Genomic DNA, 17,370 nt, shown 5'->3' with positions numbered 1-17,370 from the left:
CCAGGTGATCTCTGAGAATTCAGCAAGACTCACCCTATAAGCTGTTTATTTTAAAGTTATGTTTTTATTATGACTTTTCTGTATTGGATCAGATTGTTATTAGATGTATGATCTTTGTTGTCTATTTTCTTGTTTCTTCAGCTTGTAAACCACCTTGTGCATAGCAATATAGAAATGCAGGACACAAATTAAAAGGGAATACACAGGCCAGCTTCAAGCCATGCACAGTGCAACAACTCTTGCTGATTTGAAACTGTTTTCCTTGTAAGTTAAAAAGCTTCCCTTGCTCTGTAGCGCAGTACATGCTTCAGCAATGTGAGCAATGTGTAGAACACAAGGAAGAGCTGCATTCAGCACTCATTCCTGATGCATTATCAGGAGTATCCGCCAGTAATCAACTACTCCCATTTTCATCTGTGAAATGTTAGAGTGTAAAATATGCTTGCTGTCAGGGTGCTTCCAGACCAGGGCTTAGTTCTGCAAACCGGCCATTCAAGATATTGCAAACAGGCCGTTGGCATGACACTCCCCCCCCCCCAACTTATTGGTTATCCAGATTCATTGGGGGGAACGGGGAATACTGGCTGGCTTTTTGATGCTGATGGCTTCCCATCTGTGTAAACGCTGCAAAAAAAAGTGTTCGTATGCATGAAGAGCACCAAACCTACACCATACACCCATCTGGAGGTACTTTAGGAATAGAAATTTGCTGGACAGTCCGGTTATTCATCAAGTCAGAAAGGTGAAGCGAGTAAAGGTGAAGCGAGGGGTTCAAGGGGAACCACAAAAGAATCAGGAAAATTGATTCAAATCATTCTGAATACAGAGTTGAAGAGCTTTCCAGTTATTAGTTGCCAAGTTGCCAAGTTTAGGATCGTAGAATCATAGAACTGTAGAGTCGGAAAGGACCACAAGGGGCACCTAGTCCTAGTCCAATGCAAGGCTCTTCTGCCCAATGTGGGGCTCGAACTGACGCCTGCTCTACCTACTGAGCTATCCTTCCTTCCATTTCAGAGTGGGTGTGGCAGACAGAACAAAAGCTTACTTCTACCAGGAAAGGTGAGCATTCTTAACAGTCTGACCCTCTGCCTATCTACTGTCAGTGGCGTAGCGTGGGTTGTGAGCACCCGGGGCAAGGCAAGTAATTTGCGCCCCCTAACCCATGGATTTGTGCCCCCTAACCCGTGGATTTGCGCCCCCTAACCTGTGGATTTGCCCTAACCCCAGATGTTGCGCCCGGTGCGGCCGGCACCCCCTGCACCCCCCACGCTACGCCACTGTCTACTGTGGCTCTTTGTGCCCAGTCTTGGCCCCTCCCTACCCCCACCCAACACTTTGTCGAAACTTCTTGAAAAGTAATTGCCAAAGGGTATCTGCGTTTATTTAATTTTTCCCCAGGGTGGGGCACGTTAGATCGATAAAATCTAACTTAAAGTACCATCAGCGCCATCCCTCGGGTCCAGCTGGGAGTCCCTCTAGCCTTAACTTGAAGGAAACACGTCGGGCGCTCGGGTACCGCGCATCTTCGACTTCTCTCGGTTTTCGAGGGCGCCTGCCTCCTCCCCGCGGACCTGGCCCAGCCTTCACGCCCTTCCCTTCCCAGCGCCCCTCCCGCTTACCTGCGACGACGGCTGGGTTGCTCTGGCCGCCCTCGGGCTTCAGCCACGCCTCGACGGTGAACTCTAAGCGGGGCAGCTCGGCCACCACCCCCGGGCGCAAGAGGAGCTGCTCCCGCCGGCCCGAGAAGTAGAGCGCTGCGACGGCGCCCGGAGCAGCAGGTCCGGCTCTGGCGCGCGCGCGCCGCGGGAAGGGGCTGCTCTCGCCCCACGTGTCCTCCACGCTGCTGCCCTCGGCGCTCCGGGCGCGCCTGGGCTGCCCCGGCGCCGCCGCTGCCCGCCCGGGACGCGGGTAGGTGGCGTCGGGGCGCAGTGGCCGCGCGGCAGGGCGAGTCCTTCGCAGCCAGCAGCGCTCCCCGTCGGGCGACTCCGGCGTCGGGCTCCCGCCCAGCAGGCCCGCGGTCGCCACCAGGAAGGCGGCGGTGGCCACCAGCGGCGTCCAGCCGGGACGTGCCATCCTGCGGCGCGCACCTTCGGGGCAGCCGCTTCCTGTCCTTGGGTCCGTGCCGGTCCCTCGGCTCCCTTTCACATGGGTCGGCCCCGGGCGCGTCGGTGGCTGCCGGGCTTCAGCTGCTGCAGCCCCTCTGCTCCGAGCGCCGGAGAGCCGTCAGGTGCATCGCCTCGCCCGGCCAACTTCTCCCCCGAGCGCCCGGCCCAGCAGGGTCCCAGGACCGAGGGGGCCCTCAAGGGCTTCCTTCGAGCATCCTCGACGCCTCGCCTTGGCCCGGTGGCTCGCCCGCCTCTCTCCGGTGTCGCCCTGCCCTCCTGCTCCGTCCGGAGGTCCCAGGCGGCCGTGCGCCGTGCGCTGCCCCTCGTTCCCGGAGCTCAGCTTGCGCGGGGCGGCCGCTTTCTCGCGTCGTGGCCACCCCAGGTGCGGCTCCCCTCGGCTCTCCTTCGATCCGGCTGGATTCCTGCGAAAGAGAACGGGAGGCAATAGGAAGAAGCGTGCGTCTGGAGAGCTGCTCGCTCTCGGCTTTGTTTGAAGAGGATTGATGCTGCTGCTGCTGATGGCCAATCTCATAAATTCTGCACATCACTCCACCTCCTGCCTTTCTCGGTGCCCCCTCCCCCCTCGCCCCCGCCTCCCGCCATCCTCTCTCTCCTCCCCGCGCGCTCGGAGAGATGCAGGGTGGTACCCCTTGGGGGTGGCGGGAGTGGTTTTGCCACCGGATCCCATTCACTCTTAGAAGCACTGCCGTGCTCGGGTGGGCTTACGCCCAAGTAAGTAAGGTCAGCCACTGAAACAAGTAGACCTTACTTCCGAGGAAGCGTGGGCGTGTGGGCTGCTTTCCCGTTACCTTGGCCTTGCTACCTGCCTGGCAGCCCGTCAGTCCCAATCCAGCGCCTCCCTTTCCGATCCCACTGATAAAGCTCCAAATTACTTGAGGGTAAATCCCATCCACCTCTATGAGACTTATTCCTGAATCAACATGCCCTTAGGATCGGGCTGTGTGACATTAAACTCGGTGCGGACTACTGCACCAACATGTTCAGGATCGGGGTTTTTGGAACCGAAGTCGTCTGAATTTAGGGATTTTCAAACGCAGCATCCCAACCTTACACACATCCACGTGAAAGTCAGTCCCTTTAGTTTGCGTGCAACTTAGTTTTCCAGCAAAACCTTGATGCTGAACACAGCATTACGTGGAAATCCGTGGCTTCTGAGTAATATCAGAATCGGGATGCCCGTGACGCGGGAGACGATCCCTCCAACACGTTTGCTCTTAAGACAGACCCATTTGCGTTCTGCGCAGTTCACCCGCTTGACACTTGTGCGCATTGCTGCACCCCTAACCCGGAGCGACCTCCAAGTAAAACACGCTTGGACTCGCGTTCGAATTCGGAGTCTCCACTTCCAGGTTCCCGACGCGTTAAGGAAAACATTGGAGGAAGAAGCCTTGTCATTGGCTCCAGGAGGGTGCGGATATCGCTCCCGAAATGGATTTGGGCGGGACTTCAGTCGACTAAAAGAGGGGTGGGTGAGTGCGCTTTGGAGGGAATAAGTTAATATTATAATTTGGCTGCCGGCGGGGATCAAGAACCCGCCGGCTTCCTCAATTGGGGGCACTGCGTGGTAGCTTTAATCTCCTGCGAAGCTGGCCCTACGAATGATTTGGAAAGGCCCTTTCCAGTGCGCCCACGGGGGCGCAAAAGGGGCGCTTGCGCCTGGACTACTGAAAAGACACAGAGGCAGATGGTGTTGAGCAGCCTTCGCCAAGTTGGCGCCCTCCGAGGCTGATGGGAGTTGCAGTCCAAGCACCTGGAGGGCGCCCAGTTGGCGACGGGTGTTTTTGTGCAGGGGTGGGGAACCCGTCGTCCCCCGGACGTCGCCGGACTCCCAGCCATTCGAGCCAGGGGTGAAGATCCAGCTACATCTGGAGGGCCGCCCGTGCCCCACCTCTGCCTGGGGCCTGCGCGCAAGAAAGGAGCCGAGCGGCTCTGCGCCGATTCCAGGCCTGCTCCTCCTCGCGGAGGTTTCCCTGGTCAGTCGGTAGACAGACCTCGTGCTTAGCGGTTGGGGCGCTTTGCCGCGCGTTCCCAGTGCGCCACCTCGGTGCCGGACGGGACGCGCAGCAGCGCACCGGCGCTTCCTTCCGCTCGCGACCTTTGCCGGTTGGCGTCTGCGGGCCAAACGGGGCCTTCTGCCGGGATGCGCCGGGCGGCCCGGGCCTCTCGCTACGAGCCGGGCTTGGAGCCACGCCGGCGAAGGGACCCCTCGAGGGATCTCCGCGCCATCCGAAGCCACCTCCTCCTCCCCGGGTCTAAATGGGGGGAAAGGGAGCAGGGTTGCCGAGTTACACCCGGCGCTTCTTCAGGCGGCCGTGACAGGCTGCCAGGTGGCGAGCAGGGAGTGCAGAAGATCACCTCGCTCCCTCCCACCCCGCACCGCGGAAGGACCCCAACCTCGAAGTAAGAAAAGCGAGTCTCGCAAGGGCCTTTCCGCTTGGAGTAAAAGGAAGCGACAGCGACAGGGGATCTCCGACGGCGGCTGCCTGCCGATCGCCCACCCTGCGCGTCTCCTCCGTCTCACACCCTTCTCCATTCTTGGCAGCCCCGAAGTTGGGGAGAGGGTGGCTTGCTTTCTTCTTGCAACCTCCTCCCCCCGAAATGGAGTCCTTCCCCCCCCCCCCCACGCTATAACGCATCACCTTCCTAGCTCTTCAGCCCCCACCCCTCAGCTTCTCCCCATCGCGCCCTCCAAGCCGGGAAGGGGAGAGACCCACAGTGTCTAGAACCTGCAGGAGCCCCCCTCACTTTTATTCGGTGAAAGTAGCTGCGTGAGAACCTTTACACGCAGAGAGATCCAGCGCAAAGGTTTGGACAAAGAGGGGGCTCTTCCCCCTCTGCTTTTGCATTTCCTTCTCAAATGCATCAGCGACCCCGACCTCCTCTGTGTGACATGTGCGGGAAAGGTAAGCTACCGTATACAAAAGTCCGATCGGCGTGAATTCAGAAGATTGGGAGCGGGTGTCAAATTTTGTTTGCAGCCTACCTGCCCCCTAGCTTCCCCGTCCCACACTTACCCCACACAGATCACCGCCCTCGGAGGAGACACACAAGTGGATTTTGAGTTTTTTGGTGTGTGTGTTTTTAAAAGCGTATAAAAACCCACCCGCAGTGCCAGAGGGAAAGACTCGCTCCGTGCCAAAAACAACCCATTTAATGGGGGGGGGGGAGAGACTTTAGAAAGTTGCTTATTTGTTTATGAAAAGCCCACCTCCCACCAATGCTCCAGTGAGGGTCCACAAAGGCTGGTAGGAGCTGTTTTGAAATCTCAACGTGAACTTCTCTCCCCCCCCCCCTTTAACTCCTTTCTTCACTGCAAAACACTATCTGTGACGATCAGACGAAAGCAAAGGTTGCCAGCGAAAAGCTGGGAGTGGGAGGCCCTTCCAGGGTACAGGCTTTCAAATCAGGAAAAAAGAAAGAAAGAAAGAAACTTGGAGGGAACGGATTTTAAGGAAGCACAGCAGGCACTGCCTGGGGAAGAAAAAAAAAAGATATTTATTTATATTAAGTTGGGGTCGGAGTAAGGGGGGCTGACACAGCTTGTTGGAAAAGCTCAAAGGATGAGGAGAGGGAGGCACAGAACTCAAAGCAGGAGCGGGATCGCCTTGGATGCAGGTAAACTTATAAAGGAAAAGGCACTGGAAGAGACGACTGGATAAACAGGGTGAGAGAGGGGAGAAAACACAGCACTATAAGGCAGGGCAAACAAGGACAGAAAGAATATTGAGCTGGAAATCTGAAGATCAGGAAAGAGAGGAGGATCTAAGCACCACCAGGAAACCTTTGGTGAAAACATACAGACAGCAATCTGGAGAAACACACACAGCAATATTACAAAAAGATAGTTTAAGATTTCGTTCTTTTCAGAGAAAATGCCCACTCCCTCTTTGAAGTCATAGAGACTAGATCCAAAGCATCCTCAACGTGGACTGACACGGAGGAAATCCATTTAGGAACAAATTGTGTGGTTTAGTAGTTAAAAGTGCGAACTGGAAAGACACCCCCCTCCGCCCCCTTTCAAATCTCATCTCTGACATTAACTCAAGAAATGGCCTTTGGGAAGTCGCTGGGCCTAAGTCTCCCCTTCACAATATGGGGAGGGTGGCTTTAAGAATCACTGAGGCAACATAGGTGACATGCCTTGAACCCAACACACCCGCAGTGGTATACGTTGCTGCATATTATGTTTGTTTCAGTCCCTGCTGAAACCTCAGGCAAACTGGGATGGTCTGGGGGGAACATTGGCTGTTTTCATCAGCATCACTAAAACTGGTTTTAAAGAGTCCTGTTTTTGTAAGGACATTTCCACATATGAGACATACATCAGTATTTGTGCGATTCTTGCCTCTGGAAAACATGCCCTGGTAGGAATACGCCATGTGGATTTTCCATGCTGCATTAACAAAATCCACACGTGCACAAACAGGAAAGAAATAACAGCAATTCTACGCTGCGTGGGGCCAAGATACACCTTTAGTGGTTTTTTTATGCATCTGCTCGTGCTTTCTGCAAAACATCAGTGATGTTCAGAAGTGATGCATTCCAGACTTAAAGGCATTCTTATCAGCACTTGTGAAAGCTCCGTCAGTCTCCCAGCCTCAAATTCTCCATCTATAATAAGGGATTAATTAGTAAAGACTTGTCTCTCAGGGCTGTTTGGCAGGAGAAAGGCCATCAAGATTGCAAAGGATTCTGTCTGGGTGTTGGGAGTTCTCCACAAACCATTTAAGAACCCCAACAAATAATGCAAGATCTGAGATGTTATCAATCTGGCCTCTCCTTAATCAGCTACCTAACAGGCTATTTATTGCATGCATCGGAGAACTGCAAACATGTATTGTCTAGGAAGGTATACCAAATTGCCCCCTGATAGCACGGTGAGCCAAGTTTGCTGTGAAATGTGGTATGCTTGCTTTACCTGACAAGCCCATCGTGTTCCTTATCTCACACTGTGAAGGTTATTAACGTCTCTTCTCAATCATCGTCATCACAGCACAAAAAGCCAGGATAACTGCATTGAATCACAGGGGGTTGAACTAGATGACCCTGGTCCTTGCAGCCACAGCAGGCACTGTGATTCTGCAGTAGTTTGACTTCACCCCTGGAGGCGCACTCCATTACTGTACAGATGCAACAATCCCACCCCTCCTCCACATGGAATCCATGCTTCTTCCACTCCCCATTTCATCTACCCACAAACCCTGTGAGATAAGTTAGGCCAAGAGGTGGTCCAATGCCACCCAGTCAGTTTTATCACTAAGTGGGGGCTTGAACCCTGGTCATACGGGCCCCACATCCATAGACTGAACTGCAGAACTGGTGGTGCCCAGATTTTGATGAATGGATGTTATTTTATCCTTGAAGGGCTTTGCCAAAGGTCACCTTAACCTCCGAAAGTTCTTCCCATAGCTTTGCAGGCCAGACTGAAGAAGGCCATGAACCACCCAGAGAGCTCTGCTGGGAGGCACGACACAAACTCCAGTCGCCAGGGAAGTGCTGCTTCTTTGCAGTCACCATTGCCATAGAGGAGACTCAGAAATGTTACCTATGTTTGGTCAGATTTGCACTCAGCTTTCTACCCCTTGCCTACCTGTCCTTACCTCTCCCTCGCAACTGCATATTTTTAATGTGGATTTGAAGCTGCTTGTGACACCCACCTCATCCGAGGGTTCAGCCTGCATGTTTCCATACTGAATGTAGGTGAGGAAGTTCTAACTGAAGGGAGGGGGACAAATACCAGCATCCCATCAAGCAGCAGCCAGGAGTGCAGATGGGAAACATCAATATAGATTTCAGAGGTATAAAACTGAAAGTAGTCATGCGCGGACAAAAGCAAACACAGGAATCCACATATTCATTCATATCCTGGTGTGGACACAGCCCAGGCCCTAGAAAATGCTCCCAAATCTTCTGTGCTGTGCAGATGTGCAAAAGTTTCCTTAGCAGACAAGCTGCTACTGTGCAAAATGTCCCAATAAAGGGAGAAGGTTTGGAATCCAACGAATTTGAGCACTGCTGTTTTGTTTTTAGCTTCCTTGTGCTTCCTAAGCTACTGTTGATTGTTTAATTTTATTTATTTTAAATATTGCCAGACTGCTTTTCAGGGCAGAGCCCTCACAAGAGAGCTTACACAGAATAAAATATAATCATGTAAAACAACAGTCTAAAAAAAACTTAAAGACCAGCAACGCACCATTGGAAATTGGCGAAAGCAAATTAAAAGCAGCACTATGATTCCTTCGCTTACTGACCCGTCTTCAAACCAGTATCTCAGTGAAAAGCAGCTTGAGATGTGTGGGTTTTCAAGGCCCATTTAAAAGTTTGCACTGGTGGGGCCATATCCATACCAGCTGGGAGGGCGTTTCATAATTGGGGGCCACCACCAAAAACACGGATTCCTCTCTCTTGCCCGGTATTCTGCCAGTTCTCTTTTCTCTTCGCCCTGTTGCTATCATCACCTCATTTCTAGCTGTAAGGTTGCCAGACTGCTTGGTGTCTATCTGTCTGTCTTTTTTTTTAACAGAAGAGATGACGGGCCAAACAAGTTCAATAATTCTTCCAAATAAAATCATACTTGGCTGGAACAAGGTGATCCATCGTCTGAGTGTTCATGTAAGGCAAAGAAAGGCCCCCACATGGCTGCAAAATATTGTGGTGACTTGTAAATTCATGAATCAGCTACTTCACAGAAATAATCTACAGCATATTTTTATGCTACACAAGTAAAAGTCAAGGTATCCTCCCAGCCCGGGTTATAGTTGTGACCAGGAGGAATATAATCAAAGGTGTGAACAATAGAGTGTTAATTGTCTCCCTCAAATATGGAGAGCAGACCTAACTTTGGGTCGTTAACCATCTGTTGTCCCTTTATTTTTATTTCATAAAATTTATATACTACTTGATTGTAAAAGAAGAAACCTCAAAGAGATTTACAAAAAATAATCATTAGTAAAAACAATTAAAATATTCAGGAAATTAAAACCAGCAATAAACAAAAAACATATCGGCGTTCCAAATATCTGGATGCAATTTCCCAGCACTCAATCCCAGAAAACAGGAATAAAATGACAATCCCAGAACATATGCCAGTAAGTGACCTTATTTAGGCAGCACCATCAATGCGGGTGGCGCTGTGGTCTAAGCACTGAGCCTCTTGGGCTTGCTCATCAGAAGGTCGTGGTTCGAATCCCCGTGACGGGGTGAGCTCCTGTTGCTCGGTCCCTACTCCTGCCAACCTAGCAGTTCAAAAGCACGTCAAGTGCAAGTAGATAAATAGGTACCGCTCTGGCGGGAAGATAAATGGCTTTTCCATGCACTGCTCTGGTTCACCAGAAGCGGCTTAGTCATGCTGACCACATGACCCGGAAAAACTGTCTGCGGACAAACGTCAGCTCCCTCAGCCAGTAAAGCGAGATGAGCGCCGCAACCCCAGAGTTGTCCACGACTGGACTTAATGGTCAGGGGTCGCTTTACCTTTATCAACTGTTAGGCCAGCCTTTCTCAACCTTGGGTCTCTTGGTGGTCCTGCTTGCTAGGGGTGATGGGAGTTGTAGTCCGACTACATCTGGGGACCCAAGGCTGAGAAAGGCTGTGATAAACCCTAGACCCAAGAAACAGGTGTGTCAGTGGGTGTTTTTTCAGTCATCTCAGGGTTTCCAAAGGAAGCAGCCTTTGTGAGAGCCCATCATAAAGCTGTGGGAAGGAGAGGGGGCCTTTGCATGGCTTGACAAGAGATTTCCCATTCACTCCTCCCTGTCAGTCTAAACACGAAGAGCATGGAACAAATATACTCATGGTGTCTGAGCCAAGAGCAAGTAGGTGCAGAGGATATTTGGCGGCCCCAAGGCAGCAGGGGCAGAGTAGCCTGCTTGGAAACTAAAGCAGGGGTTGGGGAGTGTTCACCATGATGAGGATTACCTGGGTCTGTTGTTCCTGTAAAAGCAACCTCCACTCTTTTTAAACATGTGCAGACATGCGCCCAAGTTTTGCCTGGTGTGGGAAACGAAATTTCAGATTTGGTCAGCAGAACCAATTCCTCCTCCCCGTCGTTCTGAGGCACTTAGTCTGAGGTGTTATCTTGTTTCCTTTTGGCTCCTCCACGGAAGACTTTCCATGGCATGTATGAAGTAACATTGGAAGACGTCGTAGCAAGTTCCTTATTATTTAGTGCATCAAGTGCCTGGAGATCCTCCAGCCTAGTTGGTAATGTTTCTTCTGACATCAGGGAAAAGATTAAGAGGCACACACACACACACACGCCCCCAAGTCTGAAGAAATATGGCACAATTGGCAAGTGAGGATTGGCTGAGAGAGAGAAAAGGAAAGAGTGGTTGTGGTTAATGCGCTGGCTGAATGGAAAGTGACTGCTCTGCCTGGTGTTATGAAACCTTGTGCATGTACATTGGTTCTGCTCCATGTTGGAAGCAGATTTTTTCCTTACTTGTACAGGGGGCATCTGGGGGCAAAGGCAAAGCTCCCGCATAGCTGCACTAGCTATTGCTAAAGTTTCCTTCCATTGAAACACTCTCTCTCTCTCTCTCTCTCTCTCTCTCTCTCTCTCTCATCCTCCTAACACACTCATCTCAATTAACTGATTAACAATAAAAATAAACATCACGAAAGCACCCCCATAGCAAGCAGGAGGCCTTACCATAGTTTTAGGGTTTTCTGGCATGAAGAACCATTGGTGACATCTTCCATGCATATTCATTCATTGCACGCTGTATCTGAGAGCCAAAAACTTACTACTTTCCAATCTTGCTTCCTCCCTCTATGAGGCAGACCGCTTTAATTCCCGCTGTGGGTGGGGACACAGTTGTACACCCGACTGAGCCATGCTCAATGCACAAAAGGGTTAAGAGGAGCCCACGGGTGGAGACCTGCAGGCACAAACATCCTCTACATACCTTTAGTCCTTCTTTCTGGGCTCAATTCAAAGTGCTGGTGTTGACCTATAAAGCCTTACACAGCTCAGAACCTCAGGACCTTAAGGACCATCTCTCCCGATACAAACCGCCACAGACCCTGTGCTTGTCACCTGAGGCCCTTCTCTATGTCCCCCTATCCTAGAAAGGTTCAGAGGGTGGCAACAAGAGAACAAGCCTTTTCTGTGGTGGCTCCCTGATTGTGGAACACTCTCCCTAGAAAGTCTCGCCTGGCACCATCATTACCTGTCTTTAGGTGCCAGGCAAAAAAATCCTCTACCCAGGCCTGCAGAAGGTTCCATGACCAGTCCCTGGCATCTCCAGGTAGGGCTGGGAGGGAACACTCTCTGAAACTCTGGAGATCCTTTGCCAGTCAAGGACTTCACCATACAGCTCTAGATGGAACAATGATGAAAGGAAGCTTCTTAGGTTCCTCAATTATCATGGCTGCAAGAGTGAGTTGATAGAAGAAAACTATCCCAATTCTGCAATGTAACAATTGGTCAGATGTTGACAGCCATTACAACCACATGGTGTTATCTGCAGAATTTAATGTCATCTGTTAATGTCGTACCAAAGAGTTGGATATCATGGAGACAGTGACAAGGAAGAATGGATGAGGCTTCATACCCTATCCATAACTGCCATCCTGGAGTATGTTGTTGTTTAGTCGTTTAGTCGTGTCCGACTCTTTGTGACCCCATGGACCAGAGCACGCCAGGCAATTCTGTCTTCCACTGCCTCCCACAGTTTGGTCAAACTCATGCTGGTAGCTTCGAGAACAGTGTCCAACCATCTTGTCCTCTGTCGTCCCCTTCTCCTTGTGCCCTCCATCTTTCCCAACTTCAGGGTCTTTTCCTGTGAGTCTTCTCTTCTCATGAGGTGGCCAAAGTATTGGAGCCTCAGCTTCAGGATCTGTCCTTCCAGTGAGCACTCAGGGCTGATTTCCTTAAGAATGGATACGTTTGATCTTCTTGCAGTCCATGGGACTCTCAAGAGTCTCCTTTTTGACCGTGGAGTGGATGGCATGGACACTAACAGCATCACTGTTGGGCTCAACATTCCATAGAAGAAGGAGGTGCCCAAAGAGAAAACTGTATCTTAGCTAATTGAGCAAATTGGAGGTGCTGCTATTCTCTTGTCTGATCCCCAGTATAATTTTTTCCCTATTCTGCCCTCCTCCAAACACATCTAATGGGCTTCTCTTCCTAAGGGTGACATTTGGTCCCTTTCTTGATTTCCTTTAGATGAGCCCTAAAGCCATTTGTTTTCTGATCTGCTTTTGGTAATCTCCATATGCAGTGCCCAGGCTTGCGCCCCGGGGAGGTCACTTCAGTACTGCTAACACAGCGGTTTGATTTCACACCCAGAGGAGCACTTCATGGTCTTTCAAGACAGACAGATGCCAGCAAAGCAATGCTAGCATGGTTGTTATTTTTGTCAATTGCATGCATATTCTGTTTCAAAGACTGCAGTGCAGCTGGTTGTCATGATTATGTGGTTTCCTTATCTACCTCTCTGCCCTCAGAGGGGCTTAGAATATAAGAATCACAAACTGAAACAGCAAAACAACATGATTAAATGTGCCCCCAGCAGCCTCAGCCGGTGGTGACAGTAGAAGCAGAAGCACCTCCATCCACACCAGGTGAACGGAAGCCAGTTGCCATTTTAATTCCCCGCCAAGGACCCTCATGTAGTGTCATTCTGGAGCACTGTGAGGAGTTAAAATGTCTTCTGGGGACCACAAGCTAAACTTCCCATGATGCCCTGGAGTAATGCTTCAGCAGGAATCGTAGCAGGAGATTAAAACAAGTGGCTACCAGACCCAGTGGTTCAGGCTGGGGGCCATGGGCCTTGGCAGGTCGCTGGAACCCCATCAGCTGCCCATGGATGTCAGTTGTTGGCACCAGACTTGGTGGGTGGCATCAGGAAATCCTAGGGCATCCTCACTCCTTCCTTCGGGATGATGCCACTACCAATATTTTGTTGGGTTTTGTTCTTCCTTTTTCTGCTCTGTTCTTTAAGGCCAGTGGATAATTTTGTTTTCCTTTTAAATCTGTTTATTTATGTATTGAATTTGCATACCGTCCTTCATCCAAAGATCCCAGGGCGCTCCACAGCAGAAAAATACAAAAGGAGAATACAAAATACATAATAAAACAAAAACAAACCAATACCTCCCTAAACACATTTAGAAGGCCATAGAATGTTAATCGGCCGAACGCCTGGCATTTCTGTCTGGTGCCTAAAGATATGCAATGAAGGCACCAGGTGAGTCTCCCTGGAGAGAACATTCCACAAGCTGGGAGCCACCACAGAAAAGGCCCACTTTTGTGCTGCCACCCTCTGGACTTCTCATGGAGGGGATACACAAAGAATGACCTCAGATGGTGATTGCAGGGTCCAGGTTTGTCCATATGGGGAGTTAAAGGGGTTAAGAGTTATATGAGAATGAGTGTTCACCCTGATTTGATTGTGGGGTGGTCATATGTTTTCCCATGAGTCATTTGTTGACTTCACACTTTTCAGTGCAGTTCATTGTCTAATTGTGCAAAAATAAATCTCCAGGATGTGTTTGAATCTCTCCTGCAAATGCTGATAGTACCTTAAGTGTGGGGACGCAGGTGGCGCTGTGGGTTAAAGCCTCAGCACCTAGGACTTGCCGATCGAAAGGTCGGCGGTTCGAATCCCTGCGGCGGGGTGCGCTCCTGTCGTTGGGTCCCAGCGCCTGCCAACCTAGCAGTTCGAAAGCACCTTCGGGTGCAAGTAGATAAATAGGGACCGCTTACTAGCGGGAAGGTAAACAGTGTTCCGTGTGCTGCGCTGGCTTGCCAGAGCAGCGATGTCACGCTGGCCACGTGACCCGGAAGTGTCTGCGGACAGCACTGGCTCCCAGCACTGGCTTTTCTTCTCTTTTTTTCAAGTGGGAGGTCACAACTGAGTGGCCAAGCACTTTCACAGTGGCTTTCCTTGAGTCCTATCTGGCAGTGGCAGTACCTGCTTCTCATGACGTTGGCAGGACCCAATAACTCTCTTGTGATCTGGATTCTGTGACTTCAGTTTTAAACACACACAGCACTCAAGAATAGAACCATTCAATAGGAGATGGACATCAACAAACACACAGTTAGGTAGCAACCCAACAGAGGAGTGACATCTTTGGGAGGGATATGTGCAACAACTGTCATCAGGGAGATGCTGGCTTCCCTACCTTTGATTTTTATAAACAACCACATCACCTGGGAGAGTGGTTCCAGGGCCTTGTATTGACACCTGAAACAGATTTTGGGGCCTCACACAGTTTTCAATGAGCAAATTGGAAACTGAACACTGAAGCCGCTACTCATGTTATGAAAACAACCTGGCTGCATAAGCCTCAGACAGAAGACATGTTCTGGTTGTTTGACTGGAGGAACATCTTGTCCACAGTGGATAATTGAATTCTATATTCTAGAGTATAGCAGGAGTTAGCAGTATCTGGAAGAGATGCTATCAAACAGGTTGTCTTCATTAGCACATGATACTGATACCAAGCACAATATTCTGTTTCATATGTTCTACAGCTAAACGCCGGCACTGAAAACCAGTTCTGGGACTGAGCCCTACAACTGAGCCCAGCTGTCCTATTACAGAAGTGTCTGGGCCTGACTGGACAGGTTTGCTTCGTGCTGAAGGACCAGGATGGGCCTGGGGGCCACATCACGTCCTGCCAGCACTGCCTTGCTGCAAGGGAATCTCCCCTGCAGGAAACAAGATAACATCTCTGTTAAAAATGGCTGTTATACTAACACCTTGGCTATTACGGTACTAACATATTTCTTATGTAATGGTTCAAAAGACAAGTCAAATCCCCCACCTCCTCTTTGAAAACACATATTCCCATCCTGCAACGCTCTGGTGTTGCCAAGGAAATGAATGACCCAGCCACAAATGTACAAGTTGACGCCTGAGATGCTGCCATGATAAGGTAATTAAGGACCTCTGTTTCAAATGCCTCGTTAATACATATTCATGTTCTGCTCCTCCACCTGCTGTCTGAACTGCTGCTTTTTATGAGTGAGAGCATAATGAGCCTAGGAAGTGGGGGGAACAGAAGGCAGTGGGTTGTATCATGTATACCTTGTTAATAGCAGGTAATTTTTATTACCCCGCCTTGGAAGGAGAATGTTTGGTTGAGGCAGGTAGCTATTTTAGTGAGAAGAACTAGGGACAGATGGGAGCAAGAATCTGGGAAAGATGTGGTCTCCACCACTGCCCCAACCCCATCCAATCAGTTCAGGTAATCTTTCCAACTGGATTGTGGTGGCTCAGACAAAATGGGGGACTTGCTAAGTGTTCAGTCCTGCTGTGGTATGTGAAATCCATGGACGAACCTGCACACTGTACCTATGAGAAAACCCCATACATTCAAGGTACATTTGAAGCATGTGAGTTCCCCCAAAGAATCCCAGGAACCATCTCTTTTCACTCACAGCCCTACAATTCCCAGTACCCTTCAAAAACTACAGTTCCCGGGATTCTTTGGAGGAAGTCATGCGCTTTAAATGAACATTGGATGTGATTTAAATGTATGGTGTAGATCTGCCCTGTGGAACAACCTTTATAAAACCTTTGCAAAGTTCTTTTTTTTACTTTCTGAATTAAAGCTGAAGTTCTAGGACTTACTGGCAAATTTAACAAATGAACAAATCACCAGGTCCAGGTGGGAGCTGCTAAGAGTTCTTAAACTGCTGATCTCCTGTCAAAATATAATTTAATGAGCCACCTGTAAGATGCCTGGGAGGTGGGCACATAACATCAATTTTTAAAAGGGGGGTTTGTTTGCGGTCGTTGTGTACCTGTGCGGCCGTGCATCTAAAATACTGCCATCCTATCTCACCGCTTCTGGCCTGCTCATGCCTTTATCTGGTCAGGCTGGGACAGAAGTGACACTGAAAGCAGCTGCAACTCCCACAAAGTTCCTATGGAATTTGCTACCATAAGTTGGAGCATTGGTCCCTAAGGTGGATGGCTTCAATGGGGGTGGGTGGGCAAATTAAGGGAGGGTAAGGCTAATCAATGGCTGCTCCTAGTGACAAGGGCTCCGTAACACCTCTAATATTGGATGCAGTGTGTCCCAGAATACCAGTTGCCTGAGAACAAAATTGTGGAGAGTGTACAACTAGTTTAATGGCTGCACAAGTGGACTCTTGGCTCCTTAGACTTATTTATTTCACAGAATTTATATACCACTTGATTGTATCAAAACAAAAACAACCCTCAAAGAGGTTTATGAATTATGTAAAATGTGAGCTAAATGAGTCACATTGTGAATCACCTTAGGAATTACTGACAGCAGCAAAGTATGTACTTCCCACCAAACAGAAATAATAAGACACCCTCTAAGTCTGAAAGTCTAAGGCACTGGTCTTCAGCTGGTGGGACAGGGCAGCCTGATCCCAGGAGGGGGGCAACAGGAGCACCAGCACCCAGGAAGGTTATGGTGAAAGACTAAGAAGTAGGTCTCCAAACAAGTTTGGGTTAAAAGTGAGTGCTGGGTCTGGAAAGGTCAGAGCTACCTGTTCTAAGGTGTTTTATATGGCAGAGATGGCAAAAATGACTGAATATCGCATTAAGTTAGGAAATGAAATTGATAGGAATGTTTTATGGGAACTGACTGCCATTCATCAGTTTTAGGAAGGGAAGATGTAATCTGGACAATGACAGATATTCTACATTTAACTTTGTGTGAAATATTATTATCAGGTGAAGAATTATTGATGAGGTGGGCTTGTGTTTGATATATTATGCATATTTTAGAGCACAGAAATGTTTTATATATAATTTGGTGGTTGTAATGTAAGGCACCTCATGTAAAAAATTTGAGGCATCTACAGTAGTATATTTATGGTATATATGATATTTCTCATCAGGATTGTTGGTTTTGTATTGTGTCTGTAAGTGTTGATTATTTGAATTGATGAAGAGATGTTTACCTTTCCTAAGAACTGTTCTCTAAATAATTCCTTGTAGTGATTATGTTTTAGTTATTTATTTAGCATATTTATTACCCACTATTCAACATAGTTCCCAGGATGGGTTACAACATGATAAAAACACGATAAAAAATAAAATAAAATAGTGAGCAATTTAAATAACAACCAACCAATAACACAAAATGGCTACTTGGGAGACATAACACAAAATGGCTGCCACACCTAAAAGAGCAGAAAAAGAGACCCCTTCCTTTGCCACCATCAATGGAGGGGGGGCGACATTCCTACATTGGCCACTCACAGAAAGAAGCTATTTGCACCTCTGCTTTGCTCAAAATGGAAGAT

At 49.3% G+C, this 17,370-nt stretch overlaps 1 protein-coding gene and 1 long non-coding RNA gene across 3 annotated transcripts in view; one reads left to right on the top strand and one right to left on the bottom strand.

The window, feature by feature from the left end:
• Positions 1-2,643, bottom strand: part of PAPPA2 (pappalysin 2) — a 124,486-nt gene extending 121,843 nt beyond the window's left edge. Inside the window, exon 1 of one of the 2 annotated variants that reach the window (XM_077928221.1) lies at positions 1,620-2,643. In XM_077928221.1, the coding sequence (XP_077784347.1) occupies positions 1,620-2,073 (454 nt within the window). In that variant the 5' untranslated portion in view covers positions 2,074-2,643. The remainder of the gene's footprint in view (positions 1-1,619) is intronic. The other variant, XM_077928220.1, reaches the window with a different exon arrangement.
• Positions 2,644-3,576: 933 nt separating this feature from the next.
• Positions 3,577-17,068, top strand: LOC144327747 (uncharacterized). Its single transcript, XR_013392836.1, has 2 exons — positions 3,577-5,029; positions 14,614-17,068. It is a non-coding gene; the product is annotated as an uncharacterized LOC144327747 (long non-coding RNA).
• The last annotated feature ends 302 nt before the right edge of the window (positions 17,069-17,370 follow it).

This window comes from Podarcis muralis, chromosome 5 (assembly GCF_964188315.1).
Source record: "Podarcis muralis chromosome 5, rPodMur119.hap1.1, whole genome shotgun sequence".
NCBI classification, from domain to species: Eukaryota; Metazoa; Chordata; class Lepidosauria; order Squamata; family Lacertidae; genus Podarcis; species Podarcis muralis.
This window is presented reverse-complemented; position numbering and strand designations above follow the sequence as displayed.